The sequence below is a fragment of the Rhincodon typus genome, chromosome 34 (genome assembly GCF_021869965.1).
Source record: "Rhincodon typus isolate 14 chromosome 34, sRhiTyp1.1, whole genome shotgun sequence".
In the NCBI taxonomy this organism is placed as follows: domain Eukaryota; kingdom Metazoa; phylum Chordata; class Chondrichthyes; order Orectolobiformes; family Rhincodontidae; genus Rhincodon; species Rhincodon typus.
Window position 1 is genome coordinate 26,096,404 of NC_063365.1, and position 21,628 is coordinate 26,118,031.

The 21,628-nt window shown below is 39.1% G+C and overlaps 1 protein-coding gene across 1 annotated transcript in view; it reads right to left on the reverse strand.

Moving 5' to 3' along the window:
* Positions 1-1,104: 1,104 nt before the first annotated feature.
* Positions 1,105-21,628, reverse strand: part of waplb (WAPL cohesin release factor b) — a 189,195-nt gene continuing 168,671 nt past the window's right edge. The window contains exons 15-19 of the mRNA XM_048616249.1: positions 18,254-18,415; positions 16,831-17,035; positions 14,793-14,881; positions 12,697-12,792; positions 1,105-10,292 (exon numbers count right to left, since the gene is read on the reverse strand). Coding sequence (XP_048472206.1) covers positions 10,227-10,292; positions 12,697-12,792; positions 14,793-14,881; positions 16,831-17,035; positions 18,254-18,415 — 618 coding nt within the window. The 3' untranslated portion in view covers positions 1,105-10,226. The remainder of the gene's footprint in view (positions 10,293-12,696; positions 12,793-14,792; positions 14,882-16,830; positions 17,036-18,253; positions 18,416-21,628) is intronic.

The window sequence follows — 21,628 nt, forward strand, 5'->3', positions numbered from 1 at the left end:
CATAAAGTCTTTGATGAATTTCTGCAGTGCATCTTGGAGATAGTAGTTGCAGTATGTACTGAGTGTTGGTGATGGGGAGAGTAGATGTTTGTGGATGTGGTAGCAATCAAGTGGGCTGCTTTGTCCTGTGTGGTATCAAGCTTGAATCTTGTTGGAGCTGCACCCATCTAGGCAATTGGCTGTATTCCATCACACTCCTGATTTGTACCTTGTAGATGGAGGACAGGTTTTGGTGAGTTACTCACTTCAGGATTCTGATCTTGTAGCCACTGTGTTTTTAATCATAGAATCTCGAGTGTGGAAAGAGGCCACGCGGTTTAGAGTCCACACTGGTCCTCTGAAGAGCATCCTGCCCAGACCCAGCTCCCTACCCTATCCCTGTAACTCCAAATTTCCCATGGCTAACCCACCTAGCTTGCACATCCCTGGACACTATGGGCAATTTAGAATGGCCAATCCACCTAGCCTGCACATCTTTGGCCTGTGGGAGGAAACCGGAGCACCAGGAAAAATATCCATGCAGACATGGCAAGAATGTGCAAACTCCACTAAGAGTCACCCAAGGCAGGAATCGAACCCGGGTCCCTGGTGCTGTGAGGCAGCAGTGCTAACGACTGAGCTGCTGTGCCACCACCAATATGGCCAGTCCAGTTTAGTTTCTGGCCAATGGTAACCCCCAGGATATTAATAGTACAGGATTCAGTGATTGTAGCATCATTAAATGTCAAGGGCTGATCAGTAGATTGTCTCTGATTGGAAATTATCATTGCCTGACATTTGTGTGGCGCAAATGTTTTGCATCTGATGCAAGCTGTATTTCTGTACAGCCTGGAACTCATTGGGGGAAACAACATGGTCCAATGCAAACTGATAGCAGGGGCTAGCATGAGAATTTCTACCTGTCCCATATTCAGTAGCAACTACAAATATGGGTTACCAGCTAAAAACAAAGTTTACAAGTCTAAAGAGTTAATACAATCTAAATAAAACAGTTGTGATTTGGATGCACTAAATCACTGGCTTCAAGATGGAATAAATGTTGCATCTTTTTTTTCATAACTTATAATAAGTAAATGTACACAGAAGAAAACAATTTACAGCATCAACTGTACTGAAAGTAGCAATTTTTATTTGAGTTAAAATTATTTACAAGTAACCAAAGACATACTTCATGAAACTGGTACAAACTCTATTTCCTGCCATTTGGCTTTTACTCTGAAAGATTGCAACTGAGAAATACTGTATAAAATAAAAATAGGATCAGATTCTGAAAAGTATTTCTACCATTCTAAATTTCCAATTGTCAATATTTACACAATTATTTACAAGAAAGTCATTTAAAATTTATTTCAAACTCATTCTGATTCGGCCCTCGCATACCCTTTGCAGTCATGTGATTATTACACCTGAATGGAATGAGAACAATTGAAGTGTAGATACTGGAGTTTTACTCCTGTGAAAACTCCACAAGGAACTGTGCAGAGAGAGTGCTGCCACTGCATCTTGGAGGAAGTGGCTGTAATATCATGTGGTACTGCATCAGAAGTAACTTCCACCTCAAAATACTGCAGTTACAGCTTTTATTCACAAAACTACCACCAAACATTTGTCACATTGAAACAGGCGAACATGCCAAAGGGCAGCTGAATCCTGATAAATGCACATTTAGAAGCCTATGAAATTTTCTGCATAAATACTTAGGATATATTGGAAGTCTAAAAACAATAGGAAAATCCCCCAATTTCACTATAGCAGTTTCTCCCATTCTAATTTTCGTGAATTGGGAGGACTGGATTGTAGAATTGGAGTTACACAAGGCCAAAATCAACACGGCCTTGCTGAGGAATAAACTCTTTGGAGATCATCCCAGTTTTATCTGCCCCTCCTAGTAAAACAAAACCTTTTCAGCATTTCTCTGCTGAATGTCAAGTGGTTGAAAAGCAAACTCTGAATTATGTTCAGAAACAAAAATAGATTGCTGGAAAAGCTCAGCAGGTGCGGCAACATCTGTGAAGAGAAATCGGAGTTAACATATCGGGTCTGGTGACCCTTCCTCAGAACAGAGCTAAAACATTAACTCTGATTTCTCTTCACAGAAGTATGTTCAATACCTGACTGTTGGGGGACTTAAAACATTGGCTAGGTCTCAATGTAATGTTTAAGATGAACCCTTTCTCCTTCCCCAAACTGCCAGAGTCATGCACCATCACCACACAGCAGGCTCCCAAACCCCATCAACCTTAAACCAAGAAATGCCATGCAGTTCAGCATTTCCAAACTGCATGTCCCAACTGCTTGTTCTAGTAATGATTACATTCATACATAAACAAACACTCTGTATGTTAAGTAATAAAACCAGACAGTGAGAAAAATTGTGTAGATCAGTTATTCTATAAAGTAACCATGTAAAATATGTGGCATTATGCAATTCTACTCTTATCTCAAGGATGCATTTATCTGGAGACAACTGTCCAAGTCCCTAAGCCTAACAACTGTAAGAGGCTATAAAGAGGGGTTATGCAGGTTTTGTGAATTTAATTAATAGGCACAGATTGCTAAAAACATATGTCATACCACATAATGGATTTGTGGTTAATGGAAACATACATTTATTGGACACATTATTTTAGTTATCAACTCATTGCAAATATGTTGTATCCATGTGTAAACAGGAATATCCTGATAAATGGGATTGTTTGATTCCAATTCAGATTTCCAAAACAACTGGCTTAAGTTTTCAGATTTGCTGATTGGCATGTTTCGAAAATGAAAATGGTTTTTCCAGTTGTTGCATACATGATCAATGAATAAAGTGTGAAGAAACAAGTAGACAGGCCAGATCTTTTGTTAAAAAATATGCTCTGATTTCAACGCGTTCTGAATCAATGAGCAATGCAGGTATGATAAATAGTATATAAAGATTGTGCATATTTTCAAGGACAACAATTTACTGCATTACTTTTGATTGCAGGCAAACTCAAAATTGTAATTGTCTTGGAAACAGGACACTTAGTAAAGCTTTAGCAAATGATAAATTTGAGGAAAATGGGTATTGGAATGATTCCACTCATTGGAGGCTGAATACTCATGATCAGGCTACAATGGTTTTTGTTAACATTTTTATCATCTGCTTTGATGCATTTTAGTTTAAACATTTCTGTCAGAATTTCTGAAAAGACAGGATCAACTGCTGACTCAAATCAATTCTATTTCCTTCAGTACACCAAGCATCTCTAGCAGAAAACTGAAGTGAACAGGTAGAACTACGAGAGGCCACTGTTGGTAACAGCCAGCTATTGTGATGGAGATTGGCCCATTAGCCTCACGGCAGGCAACACCAGTTTAAAAGCATCACTTAGCAGAATCTGCCAACATCTTCCACTCCAAAACCATACTTAATTGCGCTTTATCAACTGAGGCCAAAGTTTTCAGTGAATATTTCAGCTTGTCCTCCCCTTTGTGGAATGATTTGAAAACCCAAACTTTCCACTTTGGTTTATTTTATATCAATATACTTCTAATTTACATAAATACTCCAAGGCCCATTTGTTAAGGCATTTATGTCCATAAATCCCCACCAATATAGTAATTACAAGGCCCCAAACCTTCTATAAATAAACGAACAGAAGGGCTAATGGCCCACAGGAACTTCAGCTTTTATAAAAAAGTCAAATTGAACAGATAAGGAATACAATTGTAAAACCAGACTAAATGTAAAGATGAAAGGGACAGAATTGACTGAGCTACCAGATGGGTCTGCTTTTGAGTTTTTGTACAAAAGAGGTTCCTCCATTCCCAAAGCAAGACCAAAAGAAGGGAGTATGAAGGAGGAGCAGAGAAACCTCAGGCTAGTGCCACCAGACGAGAATGAAGTATTAGTCTACACTGATAATCCCAACCAAACAAGGACCCACCTACACAACCATTTCCCATCAAATTATTCACAAAATGGCAGGGAAGCAAGAAAAAGTAAAGTAAAATAAAACTGAACGTGTGAAACAGTTGTTAAAATCAGTGACATTCTCCATCTCTCCTGGACAAACAATCATAGTCACCAAATCAAACATTCAATAGTTGATATGAAGAATCTGGAGCCAACTTCCAATTTATGATGCTGTCAGACCTGCTGAGCTTTTCCAGCAACTTCTGTTTTTGTTTCAATTTACAGCATCGTTCTCAGTTCCCAAACTCATTGAGCATCAAGATCAACTTTATGTGAAGTAAATTCAAACCATGTCTGATCACCTAGCAGCATAGGAAGTAGAATTAAAAGTTTCAATGCAAATCTGAACAAGAACTTTTGACTTGACCATGTCATTATCAATTCGATTGCAGTATTAAGGTAACACCGCATTTCAAGATTGACTTTACTGAATCTATTTTCCGAAGGAGTGAAGCACTTTTCATTCATCTACAATAAAAGTACATTTTTGCCCAGTGTGCATACAAGTTAGCCAGGGTCAACTGTCCAACTTTAATAGTCCAATTTGATAAGTGGTAGGAAGACAAAATTCAAGGGAATGTCTGAAATGCAGAAATTGAGAGACAGTTACGGCCATAATACCATGAACTGGTCCGACAATCTACACTTCACCAGGAAGATCTCTTTCCAGCCCAGATATCATCTGACCATTACTTTCAAAATCAGAGATGGAGTGCAGATAGCAATTTTAACTCAATAATATTTATCAATGTCTCCCCCATCTTCATTTAATTTGAAGACTAGCAATAACTCAATGTTACAATGTTCAGGATTGGAGCACTGTAATGCTACAAAATTGTGGCACACTGGCTTGGTTTAGATTTTGTACATAGTTGCAAGCAATCCTACAGATTAACAATTCCTCGAAAAGGATGGACATCACATGATTTTAAACATTCCCATCAGATGATGAACATAGAAAATAGGATTCTCCAAAGGCAATAACTGATTAGGGGAAGTGGTACCACACAACATAAAACTCCAACACTTGCCTAAAATCAAAGCTGGCTGCAGCAGATAGAAATATACTCATCAAAAGAACCAGTGTTGAATAGCTGTAGTCTTCAACCCAAAATTAAACTAAAATTGCATTTGATTTAATCTATTAAAAGTAATTTGACAAATATAATACATGGCTTTAAAATATCAGAGCCAAGTCTCTGATTTGAGAAGTACAGTTGATAAAAAATATTTATAAAAACTTAAAAACATCTGGATGACTAGAGATCAACATACACAAGTCAAGAACAATGATAGAAACTGCTCACACTATTCACAGATTTCAAGATATGACTAGAGGTGAAATGCAAATAAGGCAGTGACCTCATCATAAGTAGTCTGGGAGAACCGCAGCCACAACACTTAAAACAAAGCAGCACAATTTACTTTTATAACTAGGGTAAGGAACATTACATACAGGGACACAATGTGATCAGTGTATTGCTTAAAATAAGACTGAAATCTACTCTCATGTCACGAAGAATCCTGGAAGAAACACAATACATGTTGAACATCTGCTAACACCGGTGAAGCAAAATGCAAGGAGCAGGATGGTTGATAACTCGAGTACAGTTGGTCTGTGATAGGAAACTACGTTCCAAGAAATCATTGAAACAAAAAGCCAGAAACTGCTTCAACAAATGCAGTGAAGTATGCTTTATTCCCTCACTAAACACCCAATGGCTTCACTAACACTGGTGCATTGCACGAACAGAAACTTACACAAAACAGTCAAGTCAGCACTATTCAGCTTAAATCCAGATTAGTCAGGGTCATGATCATCTGTACAGAGTAGAGAAATATTATTTTATCAAGAAACATGAACAGCAGTGGAGATAACTGGGCTGTTCACAGAAGATATTACTGACTTGGCTGGAATTAGACAGGGCAACTTAAAGCGCTCACCCAAAAAGAATGCAAGACAGTGTTAAATGCCTCTGTTCTCTACCCATGTGTGCCTGTCTTGAAGAAGAAAGATCTGTACACAAGACCAATCCAGCCAACTGTTGTTAAGTTACATAAGGACTGGCAATATTTGCTGCTCCTCCTTGGCCAGAAGCTGATTACAAGTTTGAACACATGCTTCCTGACCTTCAATTTGTTGTGAAATTAGACAAGTAGGAATAGATCCTTTTACGAGCGCATAATACATTAAGAAAGCAAAACCTTCCAATTGTCTTGGATAAACTGTGATTTTTAACTAAAAGTTCAGTCCAGACAGCTGATTATAGACACTTAGCACAGGCTATACACCCACCTGTCAAAAAGAGGGGGCAATAAACAGGATTCGTGGAGCATTCTTTATAGATTTCTCAAGCTTGGTAATGAGCAGTAACAATGCAAGCCACAGGAATAGCACTGGAGACTAAAGACTAAAGACTAAAGACTAACTGAAAACAAAGGCAGGGGGCAAAACAGATTGGGAAGCATGGAGAAAGGAATATAAATTTTATTGTGATACATTATCTGCATAGTTCTTATGGCTCTGAATAAAATAATATTCCTGACCACAGCTGTACAGAGGTAAAGCTTCACAACCAGTCTTAGATGTGATCAGAAGTTAAAGACTGATTAAACAACAAAGACCAGAGATGTAGAAGCAAGTCATAGAAGATTTGAGAATTGTGATAATGCCTCACCAAAGAGCTCCAATAGGTGATTTGATCATTTTGGATGAAAATTTAAGCAGAAATGTTCCCTGTGCTTCAGGGTGAGATGTCACTGGTGGAGTGGTACACTTCTGCACTTTTTGGCGTACAGCATCAAAATGCAGGAGATACAGGTCAGCAACAGTTAAGGAATATCAAAATAAAACTCAATTATACTACCACACTTTTCCTTTAATTCCAATTTCAAGAGCATTCCCTACTGCACAGGGTGTCATTTCCACTTATCCAACCAACTTCCTTTATCAAAGAAGCTGCATACAAAGCCAAATTATTACTGAGCTAGGAGTAGCTTTTTGCAACTTTTACTTTGGAGGGTCACATACTTAAAATAAAATGCTCATGTATTCTGCTTCCCAGGATACTATCAGTCTTGAACGTGTGCTCCATTGGTCTTGTCTTGTTCCCAAGGTTAAAATGTTGTACCACCTCATGGCCCTCTTCAGCTTTTATTTCAAATCAACTACAACCATTTTAAACTTGAGAACATCACTGGGAGAGGACATAAATACCTGGCGAAATATATAACAGGCTCTCAGCAAGTTGCAAAAGAATTTGTCTTCTTTTCTGTTACTGTTGATTATCATTTATTAACCACCATTAAAAATCCAGATACTGCAAGGCTAGATGAATTACTGATACACTTCCCACTCAGTAAAAACAGCAATTAAAATTCCTACTTCTTCAGAAAGTCCAAATAAATTTGCAACATGGACAGGGTTGAATTGGGTTGATCAGCAAAAAGGTCAAGGTATTTCACAAATGCATATCCCAATTCTTCAGGTGATTGCTGTTCCACAGTGAAATAAATAATACCTTTAATCATTTACAAAGAACACTGAAAAGTCAGCATGGAAACATGGCATGCTCCTGCCTCACCAGCTCATAGCAACCAGCTCCTTCCAATGATGTCAAAAAAAGCATTTCTATTTGGAAAGCCCATTATATTCAGAATTATTAGCAGTATTAGGATAGCAAGGTAAACTGTCCCGTGCTGTAATTGTGTTTTGTTAAAGGTGGTGAGGCTGCAGACTGTAAACCTCAGCAGAAGGTCTCACCACAAGAACATAATCCAAAATCCACTACACATTTTCCATGCCTCATCTACATCAGCATTCAAACAGTAACTGAATACAGTGCCCACTGCAGTCTGCAACCCAAAGGAGATCCTGGCTGACATTTCTGCGAAGGATATGCAGATTAAGCAGGGGCAAAATGGGTCCAACTGGTGAAAGTTGAAATGTAGATATAATCTCAAAACCGACAATCAGAAGAAAATCTTTTCACACATACAACAGCTTGATGACTTAGACAGCGTTTGGAGGCTGAAATAGTAATCTCCCACATCACTACTTACATTGTGAAACAAATACGAGGGAAGAATCTATTATCGAAGAATCATTTATTAGTTTTTGCACCAAGCTTTCCTTCATATTTGCCTTCTTTAACAGTCCAGTTTGTTTCTGTCAGTGTCAAAATCAAACTAGAAAGATTACTCAGACAAAACAATCTGTGTTGCTAAGGTGGCTAGGGGCTGACAAACAAAACCATCAGTTTTTGTAGTACCCACCATCACAAAAGATGATAGACAGATGTCTGACAATTTAAGCTTGTTCCAAATCAAGGAATTAAATACAGCGACCACTTGATCTCTGCTAAAGGAGGAACTTACTTACCAGTGAACATTACTGCCTTCAGAACGTGTGGGAATTTGTTACTTAAGTCTTGTAGAAAGAAAGCCATTAACTGGAGAACTTAAATCATGTAAAAATTTCAACATGGCTATTGGTACATCCACTGCAGACAACAATTCAACTCCACTGCATTCCCTGCAACATCTCTCCCTAATGCATCAGTTTGATTGGAAAATTAAGGCGCATCTATGCTGTTAACAGTCTCCTGGGTTGTGGAGGGCCTGCAAGGCTTTCACAGCTATTGTGAACTTATTATTATCTAAGTTTAGGATAGAAACAGAAGAGAATTGAGTAATAGTAGAGAAGGCACGTACTGACGACTATCCCTTCTGCTCTGCAAGATTGTCCTGTGTTCTAAAATATTAATGTAGGAGGTGAAATTCCTCCTGGACCTAAAAAAATTCATTCAACAAGATCAGTTTTCACCAGGCCTGGTCTCAAGTCAAATTCTCTAAAGGAAATTTAGTTTTTCAGTGAAACTCAAAGTCAATATATTAAAATCAAGAATCTTAAATTGTATTCCTCATACCAGTGCTTTCTCCTCTCCAGTTTTGACCATTTCCTGGACTTGATACAATTGCAGACAGGAATTTCCTGCATTAGAGAAAAGATTTCTGAAGAAGAAAATTAACATGGTTTCACTCCAGTGTTCAAACTCTCAGGTGTTTCTGGATGGCTCTCAGTGATGTTACACAGTCAGACTCAAACAGTCCAGGGAAGCAACATTTCCAAAGTGGAAGCAAAGACTAGTCACAATCCAAACTTGGCAACTGAATACTGAAGGATAGCAGTTGATATTTCAGCAGCACTCTCACAGTGATCCTGAATTAGGGATCTTGTTTGTACATTTTTCTGTGGCCCCATTGATCTTTCAGCCCAGAGAAATTCTTGGTAACTCAATACCAAAAATGGGAACGAGCCGCAGCTGCTACTCTTTTCCAATTGAACTTGGACATGATCTTACTTTAGACCATTTGAACTGAAAAATCACATTCAATAAATAATCTAACAGTATTCCTGACAAATCCAGATTGCCATTGACAGTTTAACACAAACCATTCATTTTAGTACAAGCTGAACAGACCAGAGGATTAAACAAGTCTCATCAACTTTTATTATAATTATATATCTGTATTAAACAACTCTTATATATAGACCATGAGTCAAAACGTAAACAGCTCAATCTGTTCAGCTTGTAGTAAAGCAAATAACCATTCCAGAGGGCTGAGAGACATCTTTGGTGGCAGAAGAATTTGTCATCAAGCCACCACCCACTTCATATTAATAACAGTGGTTACCATAACATAATGTCTGCATTAATGAGGTAACCATACAAAAATGTGTGGTGCAACACTTAGTCCATATCCACACTAGCAACATGACATTTTATGAATGAAAAAGCACTATGGATATTGCCAGATAACACAAGGTCATTAGTTAGGATTTAAAAGCTTGACCTTGCAGGAATCTCCAGACCAGAATAACGGGATGATTGTAATCCTGCATGGATACGGAATAATTAGGCCTATACAGCAAACATCACGTCTATCCCAGTAATTAAACAAAGCACATGCCATTCATCCTCAGATTTGCCTTTGCCTTATTTCACTCCACCAGACTCATCTGATTCATTCATTCAAGCTCTGCTTGGTTTGGTCAGACTATGCAATGGCCATAGTTTCCTTCAGAAGCAAAGTCACTGACAAAGCAGGTTGTGGGATCCCTGTGGAGCTTTCCTCATTTGGGACAGTGGTGTTTTTGGAGGGGTGGGGGGAGAAGAGGAAAGAGGCGGCGAGAAGGATCAGGTTCCGCCCATAAGAATTGGTTGGCGACAGAGGGGTTAACTCCAAGGGACAGAGCACAGCAGCACAAGCCCATTGTCCTTTAGCAGTGATCCAAATATTCAATCACTCGAGAGATAGACTTCTGTCCTGTTGTTCCCACAGCACACTAGAGAAGAGAGGAAACAGGAGATACATGGTGACCAATTCCAGGCTGTTGACCAACACAAATATTTGTAAGAGACTCCATATTTTCATAACACACTAGTTCTATCCTACTATCTAACATTTAATTAACAAAAATATTGGGAAGATATTGTGACAACAATTTTAGCTGTAGGATGAAAATTAAAACCATACACTTGTGGTATTCATCAAGGGATTCGTTTAGGAAACTGGGTAGTGCTTTGGTGAAACTGTTTCAAAGGCACTTTTAGAGTTCTTTTTGTCAAGAATCAGATTTTCCACTTAAAGGGTCAGTGATGTTCAGAACTCTTCTCCAGAGAGCAGTCAATACTGGGCCAGGCAGGTTTTTGATTGACCAGGGAAGTCAAAGGTCATAAGAACAGGCAAGAAAGTGCAGTTAAGTCCACAATTAGATCAGCCATGTTCTTAACGAGCAGCTGAGCAGGTTTGAGGGGCTGAATGTCTTAGTTCTGTTATAGAGTCATACAGCACAGAAACAGACTCTTTGCTCCAGCTAGTCCATGCTGACCCAATCCAAACTAAACTAGTCCGACCTGCCTGCACTTCGCCCACATCCCTCCAAACATTTCTTATTCATGTACTTATCTAAATGTCTTAAATGTTGTAACTGTTCCCACACCCAACATTTCCTCTAAAAGTTCATTCCACACATGAACCACTGTGTAAAAAAATTGCCCTTCATGTCTTTAAAATCTTTCTCCTCTGACCTTAAAATTATGCTCCTAGTCTTGCATTTCCCCACGCTAGGGAAAGGGACACCTGCCATTCACCTTACCTATATCCCTCATTAATGTTACCACTCAACCTCCTACGCTCCAGTGAAAAAGTGTCCCAGCCTATCCAGCCTCTCCTTATAACTCAAACCCTCCATTCCTGACATCCTGATAAATCTCTTCTGAACCCTTTCTAGCTTAATAATATCCTTCCTTGTAACAAGACGACCAGATCTGGACAAAGTACTCCAGAATAGGCCTCACTAACATCCTGTACAATCTCAATATAATGTCCAACTCCTATACTCAAAGGTCTGAGCAATGAAAGCAAGCATGCTAAACGCCTTATTAAACCTCCTATCCACATGATGCCAACTTCAAAGAATTATGTACCTGAACCCCTCAGTCTCTCTGTTCTACAGAAGTGCCTAGGGCCCTACTATTAATCAAGTCTTGCCTTTGTTTGTTTTACCAAAATGCAAGATCTCTCATTTATCAAATTTAAACTCCATTTGCCACTCCTGAGTCCATTGACCCAACTGATCAACATCTCTTTGTAATCTTAGATAAACTTCTTCACTGACCATTATACCACCAATGTTGTTCCTATTTCTCATGTCCTCTAAACTGATTTGTGATGCATCGGTACACAAAGTAGATTCACTCTAGTCGACACATAACCTCCCAGTCATCATGGAGCTTCTCTTGCTGCACTAAATACAGCTTCAATGGGATACAGTTTCGATTCTTAATGTGAAGACAATGAAGGAAGCTGCAAGATCCATCACGCCAGAATATCATTCAGATCTGAACATTAGGGGAAAATTCTATTTAATAATTTTTTGAGTGCACGATCTTCACCACAATCTCTAGAGCTAGCAGCTGGAACAGAAGCATTTATTCTGTACAATATCTTCCTCTTTTTAACAAGCATTAGTTTCAGTGAAATCTTTCAATCTTTAAAAAATAATTAGAAAGCCCCAGTTTGAGAGTTATATTTGCTTTGTTTCTGACTTGCTGGGGCAATTGGTACTAACTCCAGTACAAAGTATTGTCTATCAGAAGATCTTGCTGCTTAAACTTCTGAAACCCATCAAAAATGAGTAAAACTGAGTAAAAGTGAGAGGGAGAGTGCCAATGAAGTGAAGTATCAACCTCCATTTCCAGCTCACTAATCAACCTCATCTCTCCTCCTCTGGGTGATTGTTTTGATGACACAGTCATTCAACAATATGGAGTCCTGGCAGAAAGTGCCACTTGTCTGGCAAAGAGATTTTCCTGCTGATGTAATTAAGAAAAAAAACTGAGAATAGAAAAATAACTGATTAACAGGAATTTTGGCCATCATTCTCCTGAGTTAGGTCTGCAATCAGATCAGCCATGATCTTATTGAATGACACAGCAGGCACAAGGGGCTAAATGGCCTCCTCTGCCCCTAATTCGTATATCATAATGGTCTACCAAGGTTTTGTTAAAAATATTTGCTATCCAGTGGTGGTACTGAAAGAGGCACAGCAAACAAGGGTAACACTTCACATCTCTGGATGTTTTCCAGATTCAAGCAATTTTGAGCTTCACACGAAAACAGGACACCCATTTCCAGCAACACTGAAATGAATACCTGCCACTATCCCTTGAACAACTGTCACTTACCGTAAGATTCATGAAATTCAAAAATTTATGCAACATTTCAGTCATAATTGAGAAATCTCCTTCAGGTAAAAGCTCCCTCACAGTTGTGACATTCACCTGTAAGAACAGAAAATTTAGATTTAGGGCAATGTTAGGCATAGAGAGGCCAAGCAGATCACACCTATATATTTGGTCTATATTGTATTGTATTTCAAGCCATTCTCAGAGGACTTGACAGTCTTTCCCATTTGGGAGAGTCTAGGACTAGAAGGCATAACTTCAGAGATATAGGGTGTTCAGTTTGTACAGAGATGAGGAGGAATTTCTTTTGAGGGTAGTGAATCTGTCAAATTGTTTATCACAAAGGGCTGCAGATGGTGGGTCATTCGGAATATTCAAGGTTGACACAGATTTTTCTAACAGTAGAGGAATTGAGAGAAAAAGTCAGGAAAGTGGAGTTGAGGATCATCACATCTTATTAAAATTTCAATGAATCAATTCAGAATACAATTATTCTGTGAAGTGCACCAGATCTGATGCACTGTGGACATCAGATGTCAGAGCGAGCCATGATACCCTGACTAATAAATGGCCTGTTGATGCTGTCCAGGCAAAACCACAGAAACAGACCCTGTACTAACAAGATGGCAAACGTTTGAGGAAAGGTTATCTACCTGGACTTCAAGAAGGCCTTTGATAAGGTGCCACACAGGAGGCTGCTGAGTAAGATAAGGGCCCATGGTGTTAAGATGCAAGGTGCTAGTTTGGATAGAAGATTGGCTATCTAATAGAAAGCAGAGAGTAGGGATAAAGAGTTCTTTCTCGGGATGGCAGCCAGTGATGAGTGGTGTTCTATAAGGATCAGTGCTGGGACCACAACTCTTCACTTTGTACATTAATGATCTAGATGAAGGAACTGTGGGCATTCTGGCTAAGTTTACAGATGATACAAAGATAGGTGAAGGGACAGGTAGTATTGAGGTGGTTGCGGACTACAGAAGGACGTGGACAAGTTAGGAGAGTGGGCAAAGAAGCAGCAGATGGAGTACAACGTGGGAAAGTGTGAGGTCATGCACTTTGGTAAGAACAACAAAGGCACAGACTACTTTCTAAATGGGGAGAAAATTCACAAGTCTGAAGTGCAAAGTGACTTGGCAATTGTAGTCCAGGATTCTCTCAAGGTAAACTTGCAGGTTGAGTCAGTAGTCAGGAAGGCAAATGCAATGTTGGCATTTATTTTGAGGACTTGAATATAAAAGCAGGGATGTACTACTGAGACTTTATAAGGTGCTGGTTAGGCCACATTTGGAGTGTTGCATGCAGTTTTGGGCCCCATATCTCAGGAAGGATGTACTGGCCCTGGAGCCGGTTCAGAGGAGGTTCACGAGAACGGTCCCAGGAATGGAAAGCTTAACAATATGAGGAGGGTTTAAGGACTCTGGGACTACACTCATTGGAGTTTAGAAGGATGAGGGGGGATCTAATTGAAACTTACAGAACAATGAATGGCTTGGACAGAGTGGATGTTGGGAAGATGCTTCCATTGGTAGGAGAGTCGAGGACCTGAGGGCACACCCTTCGAGTAAAGGGAAGACCTTTTAGAACGGAGATAAGGAAAAACTTCTTCAGCCGGAGAGTGGTGAATCTATGGAATTCACTGCCACAGAAGGCTGTGGAGGCCAGGTCATTGAGTACATTTAGGATGGAGATAGACAGGTTCTTGATTACCAAGGGGATCAAGGGTTACGGGGAGAAAGCAGGAGAATGGGGTTGAGGAACTGGTCAGCCATGATTGAATGGCAGAAAAGGCCTAATTTCTGCTCCTATGTCTTATGGTCACCGGACCTGAAATGTTAACTCTGATTTTTGCTTCACTGGTGCTACCAGACCTGCTGAGCTTTTCAGACAATTTCTGTTTTTGTTCCTGATTTACAGCATCCGCAGTTCTTTCGGCTTTTATTTGGCAAATGTAATTATAGACTACTGCCCCCAAATAAAAGCACAGATTTATTGCACTCTCCACACCATGGAAGAACAGCTCATTTTTCCCTTAAATTACAAAGCATAAAACAAATTTTGATTCAAAATCATCTCTGTAGGATGATGCTGTTACTCACTGGACTTTCTTGACAGAGGCAGCCGAGAAGCAGTGCTGTGTAAGAGGCCACGATACAATCCTCCATGTGCTTTCCAGCATGCTGCAAGGCTGCAAAAGAAAATACAATTTACACTGATATTTTTCACCAATTTGCACTTGTGCTGCTGGATTTGGGGGAAAACACAGGTGAGAATGTTGAGGGGCCAGAGTAAAGAACTTTAAATTTCAAATGAAGGTGTCAAAATATTAAACAACTGCAAGCAAAGTAGGTAAAGCTGATCTGGTTAATCCTGCAGATATAGTTAGAATTTCCACTGTAATGAAAAGTGTATAATTTATATGCAATATATATTAATGCTCTTTTAGAGCCAGAAAGAGTTTGGTTACATCTCTGAAAAATTTTCTTAAAAAAGTCAGTGCCTTTTTGGAACAGTGCCTAAATCCAACATATGGTCAGAAAGCAGATGACACTGGATCCTTGGTGTTACTGGAAAGATATTTATGGTGTTGAGTTTAAGACAGGTAGGGCAAATACGTTTAGAAGAATCTAGCATTGAGTAGGTTCTTTAATGCAGAAAAACACCTGTGTTGGAATCAGAAGCAAAGTCAATTTCTTTCCCAGGAGGAATTCAGGGCAATACATGAAAACAAGTCATCTCAGAAGAGTTTAGTTGGTAAAGCTTCCAACCAGAATAATTTGGTTCAAAATCTGGTTATTAGAATTAAGCAAGTTTAGGCTCTCAGATATGAAAAGTTCATGTCGGTACATTTGGAAAGGACTGGAAAGGAATTGTGTCCATAGTCCACAAAAAATAAACAGAAACAAGTCAGCTAAGTAGAAACTTAAGAATTGAAATAGGATTGTTGTTTCTCTGTACTCGAGCCTCCGTAATAGTTAGTGCCAGGAAACAAGTTAAAACTTTGTTTTGCTGTTTTTAATGATCCATATAGCCATCTTCTATATTTAAATACCTGTTATTTCTTCGTCTCATAAACTTCTGTTGTTAAAGACAACCGGCAACTTTGTGTGAAAATGTGTCAGTAACTAACCGTCTCATTAATGAGCTAAACATAAAAGCAAACAGATGGTCTATCGAGTCAGTGTTCATTCTAGGATCAGATTTGTTTAATAATACTTTTAGCTGGTGATCATATCATTATAGACTTCTTAGCAGCAAAGAAATAGGAAAGAAAGAGGCCATGCATCTAAAAAATAAATTTCTTCCTGTCTGCTTAGAATTTCCAGACACATTTCCTTCTGAATTAAAAAAAAATCAGCTTAATTCTTCCATTTGTAGCGGCAGCTACAGTTTGTTTCAACCATATTGTCCTTCATATTCCCTGATCAGCTTGTTCTCAAATCATGGCCAGAGTAAATAAAACAAGCTATAAAAATGATCTGAAAACGCAGCACATACTGAGGGACACAACTACCTGAACTGCAGTTCAAAGTCCAGAGTTTAGGCAATAAGGTGACAGATATTCTTTTTTGTGCAATCAATATGGACCATTTTCACGGCCTTTATAAAGCAGAGTACAGAACTATCACTCAGTGTCACAATGATAATAACAAATGTGGAGCCTGGACAAATGGGGGAGACAGACTTTGACAGTTTAAGATATTCCACTGATTAACAGCTTGAGAAATCACACTTCCACTTCATTTCTTTGTCCCAAGTGCATCTCCTAGCACAGGCTAGCAATGGCTTCCCCTTCTCAAAACAGATTACTCGAGACCAAAAGCACAATTACTGCAGATGGAATACACATGGGACAATATTGCCATCCATCTAGAAGCAAAGAGCCAGAAGGCAGATGTCTACGTTCATTTAACAAATCTAGCTCCTCTGCAGTTGAAAACTTGCAGTTTCTTCTGTATCATGTATTACAAGCCTTAGAAAAGGTGAAGGAGCAGAATCCAAAGAGTGAGCACTGGACTTTAACCCAAAGAATGAGTAATAACAAACCAATACTTTGAAAGTAGCTAGACAGTAACTTCAGGAACTTCATTACAGGGATTCCATTTAAAATCTCTCATCACAAGTGTTTTTTCATACCTTTATTCAGGTCAATTTCTTCATCTTCCTCCTCCTTCTTTTCATTCTCATTCTTGGTAGAGTTTTCTGACTGTATCCACTCTAGAGATCCAGCAGTTTCTTGCCATTGGCCACTCTGGTCCTGAGGTGGCACAGGCGTGTCTTTAATAAAATCATCAGTCTCTGTCTCTGCAAGACGGGCTGCTCGCTCTCGCTGCAGAAACAGCTGGCAGAAGGAAACAAACATACTCTTGTAAAACCAAGAGCACATATACAAAACCAAGTGCAAATATGCCACATTGTAAGTCTATAAAATGTAAGCAGCAAAGAAACATGCAGAGATACAGATTTGGGAAAAGTTGATACTCTCAGAGCAGCGAGTTTCTGTAAACATGCACCAAATATTTTTCTCATTTTTAAAATGTGAAATCAAAGTAATGAAAGAGTAAAAATAAAAACATTCTCCCCAGTTATTCTCATTTTTACTGCAGATATTTTCCTGGGAACAAGGATCAGGGCATCCAATATTTATGTCTGTACTGACTCATGCATTTGCAGAGTACAGTGCCCTAAAGCTTCATCAGGAAATTAATTGAGTTTCAAAGTACCCAGCCAAATTAATTGTGGTGCAAGAATCAACCAATTCACTATTGGATGAGCTTAAACTTTATCAGAATTGATAAAGTCTTGAACATGTACACTGTTTGAAGAGTGGATCCTTGGTTGGGCGCGCACAATTTTTCAAATTCTCTTTTCAACTCACTGTTGCCTCCACATTTAATATTTTTGAGGATTCTGGATTTTTTTTAAAGGTTAGGCACATTCAATCAGAATGGAATGGAATCAATCCATGATATTTGATAGCTCAGTATAGGAAAGAAACAGGCCATTTGTCTCAGGCGCTGCTGGTGTTTATCATCCACAAGAGTTTTGTTTCAATCCTCTACCTCATCCTGTCATAGTAGATGACTAAAATCTGGGAAAGCAGCACTACACAGCACATTCACCAGTTTTAGGAGCGATTTCTTAGCCCCAGTCAGCATTCTTTTATTTCTTTTAATCATTGAAATAAAAATAACTTGTTCATTTAGCTTGAAAAACCGTGATGCACTTTGATTAGCTCAAGCAGTCAACTAATGAATGAATCAGCACCTTCTTAACCTTCAATAAAATGGTCTTCTGGAGTAGCTTAACCATAGCTAGTGAATCTGCAAGTAAGGAAGAGGTAGTCTTAGCCTCACTTGATGGTATTTGGAGTTCCTGGATAGCAAAGCAAGGCACAATATTTCAAGAGACAAAACACTATCTCCAAGATGACCACAATTGTGGTCTACTTCATTATTTTTAATTCTTATAAACAAGAATAGTGGACAGTGAATTGCAAGTCCCTTAGATTTTATGAAATAAATCACTTATTGTAAATACTTTATATAAAGACACCCACCTGCACCAAAGCCTCAATAGCTCCCACTTGCCCTTCCATCCTTAAGCTATCGTTTCCATCCACAGCACAGAATGAGTCAAAGGAGCAAGGTGTTTCCATGTCGACAAGACAATGTCTATTGCGAGCACTATGCTCCACAAGGTTAATTAACAGGCCAAGTCCCTGCAGGAGATAAACAACTGTCAGTTCTACCACCAAGGAGGACAAGAGCAGCAGATTCACCGGAATACAACCACCTGAAGATTCCTCCAAGCCACTCACCATTCCGACTTGGAACAATATCAGCCACCCCTTCAGCACCACCAGGGGTCAAAATCCCAAAACATCCTCCCTAACGGCTCTGGGGGAACATGTGCACAAAACAAACTGCAGTGGTTCAAGGAGGGGCTCACAAGCAGCTTCTCGTAGGCCATTAAAGATGGGGAATAAATGCTGACCCATGTTTATCTCCAGACAGTAATGTCATGACCATGGATCAGAGCTTCAAGGTACCATGGACACAACTTTTAACTCCTATATATATGTTCTTCTGAAAAAGAAATCTGCCACAGGCAAAAAATGACAGATGTAATTCAGTCACTGTGTGGCAAGTTCTGAGTGAGATCCATGGAATGTCATACTTGCAGCATGTCAGAAAAATTCAGAGAGGGAGAAAGGGGGAGAGAGAAAGAAACAGAGAGAAAAGAATAAAAGACAGAAAGGGACAGGGAGGTAGGCAGTGGGGGAGGGGGTGTGGGAAAAACATAACAGCAAATCACAAAGAGGGTTGGCTAATTAAAATGAACCTCATTATGACCAATCGAGGGGGCAGATAAATATTCAAGGAGACCCAGTTCAACCCTCTTCACATGGGAGCTTAACGGTTTGAGGTGGTGTGCCTAGAATTGCTGTAAATTGAGGAACCTTGCCCAGGTACTCGTTGTAACACTAGTAATGCCCATATCCCATGAACAAACAAATTAGTTCACACAGAGCTCATTCAGTTTTCCAGTTGACAGTTAAAAGTTAAATTTTACTAAAGTTGGATCTGGAGTAGGCCATTCAGTCTCCTCCCCCATTCTAGATCATGGTTGATCATCTATCTCAACACTATTTTTTCACGCTATCTCTCTATCCTTTGATATCACTAGTATCTATAAATCCATTAGTCCATGTCTTGGGCATTCTCAATGACTGAGCTTCCACTGCCCTCTGTGGTAGAGAACTCCAAAGATACATCACCCTGAATCAAGAAATTCTTCCTCATCTCAATTGTGAATGGTCGAGCCTTTATCCGGAGTTCTCCTGTCGCGAGAGTTCCCAGTCAGGGTAAATGTCCTTTCTGCAAGCATCTAAATCTAGCTTTTTAAGAATTTTTGGTTCATCCATCCCTCATTATTATCAACTCCAGAGAATACTGATTCAATCTCCTCAATTTCTACACATTTCCAGGAATTTGGGGTTCACTCAATGCCAAGTTTATCCTTCCGCATGTAAGGGGACCAAAATTACACACAAAATTCCAGGTGTGGTGGCACCAAGTTTCAGTATGATTGAAGCAAAACATTTTCCTTCTGTACACAGTCCCTTTTAAATAAAGGCCAATATGCCAATGACCTTCCTAATTGCTTGCTGCACGAGCCCGTTAGCTCTCAGTGACATGTGAACAAGGACACGCTGGTTCCTTTGATCAATACTTCCTAAGTTCTCACCATTTGAGATATAGGTTGCACTTTTTCCTCTCGGAGTATAACCTCACTTAAACATGTTAAATGGCATATGCCAAGCTCTTGCTTACTTACTTCGCTTGTTTAAATTCTCATGAAGCCTCTTTGGCATCCTCCTCAAACTCTTACCATATTTTGTGTAGTCTGCAAATTTGCAAAAGATTGATAACTGCTGGATCCCAAGAACCGATATTGTGGTACCTCAACAGTCACAGCCTGCTACGCAGAGAATGACCCATTTATTTTAATTATTTTCTTTCTGTAATCTAATCCTCAATCTATTTCAGTGCATTACTACCTATTCTATGTTCTAATTCCGTTTACTAACTTCTGGTATGGGACCTTAAAAATCTAATGTACCACACCTCCTGGTAACATCCTCAAAGGACTCCGCAACAAGTTTGTCAAGCATGATTTCTCTTTCATAAATTCATGTTGACTCTTCTCAAGCAGATCATTATTTTCAAAGTGTCTAGTAATCACGTACTTTATGATAAATTCTAGTATCTTCCCTCCTAGTAATGTTAGACTAACAGGACTGTAGATCACCGTTTTCTCTCTCACACCTTTTATAAATAGCAAGGTAACATTTGAAAGCTTCCAATCTGCTGGTTCTGTTCCAGAATCATTGAATTCCTAAAGATATTCACCAGTCTGCTCTTCCTTCAGCCAACTCAAACACTCTGATGTAGAGATTTCTGGATAAATAATGGATAATATCTATTAATTAGTCCAGTATTATTTTCTTACCGATACTAATTTCTTTTCTCATCCTCACTCCTGGTCCGTGGATGTCTGTTACACTTCAAGATTTATTCTACCTTCTTCAGTGAAAACGGACAAAATAATTATAGATTGTTTCTGCCAATTCCTACTTTCCCATTATAAAGTTTCCCATCTGCTTGTAATGGAACTGTTTCCTAACTGTTTCCTGTTTACATACCTGTGGAAGCTTTTATGGGCTATTTTTGCACTGCTTGCTAGTTAAAATTCTATTCTACACTACTTTTATCAGTTTCTAAGTCCTCCTTTGCTGAATTCTAGAGTGTTCCCAATTAGGCTTATTACTTTTTGTTGGCGAAGTCTCCTGCTCTGATCTGATCTAATAAAATCTTTAACTTTGTTTGATATCCATGGTGGACTCTCATTCTTTTAAGACACAAAACTTGAGGAGAGTATGTTTTCGTAACTGGAGGAAAGCCGACTTCAACAGGGCAAGAATGGAGCAAGGCCAGACAGACTGGAGCAAAAGGATGACACGAAAAACTGTAGCCAACAAGTTTACCTTTTAAAGAAGAAACAATGGAAGACAACCAAATTCAGACTCCTTGAATGAAAACAGGAAGCTAGAAATGAAAAAAAAAAGGGAAAGAAAGAGCCATGATAGGTGTCAGGTAGAAAATACAACTGAAAACCAGAAGGAATACTGAAGGTTCAGAGACGAATTGATAAAACATACTGGAGAAGCAAAGAGAGAATATGAGAAAAGACTGACAGCACAAAGGCAATCCCTAAAGTCTTCTCAAGGCACCTCAATAGTAAAAGGTCATTAAACAAAGGAGTAGGGCCAATAAGAGATAAAAAAGGGGATTTATGTATGAAAGTAAGAGACATGCCTGAGGTGTTAAATAAATACTTTCCTCTGCTTTACCAAAGGGATAAATGTTAC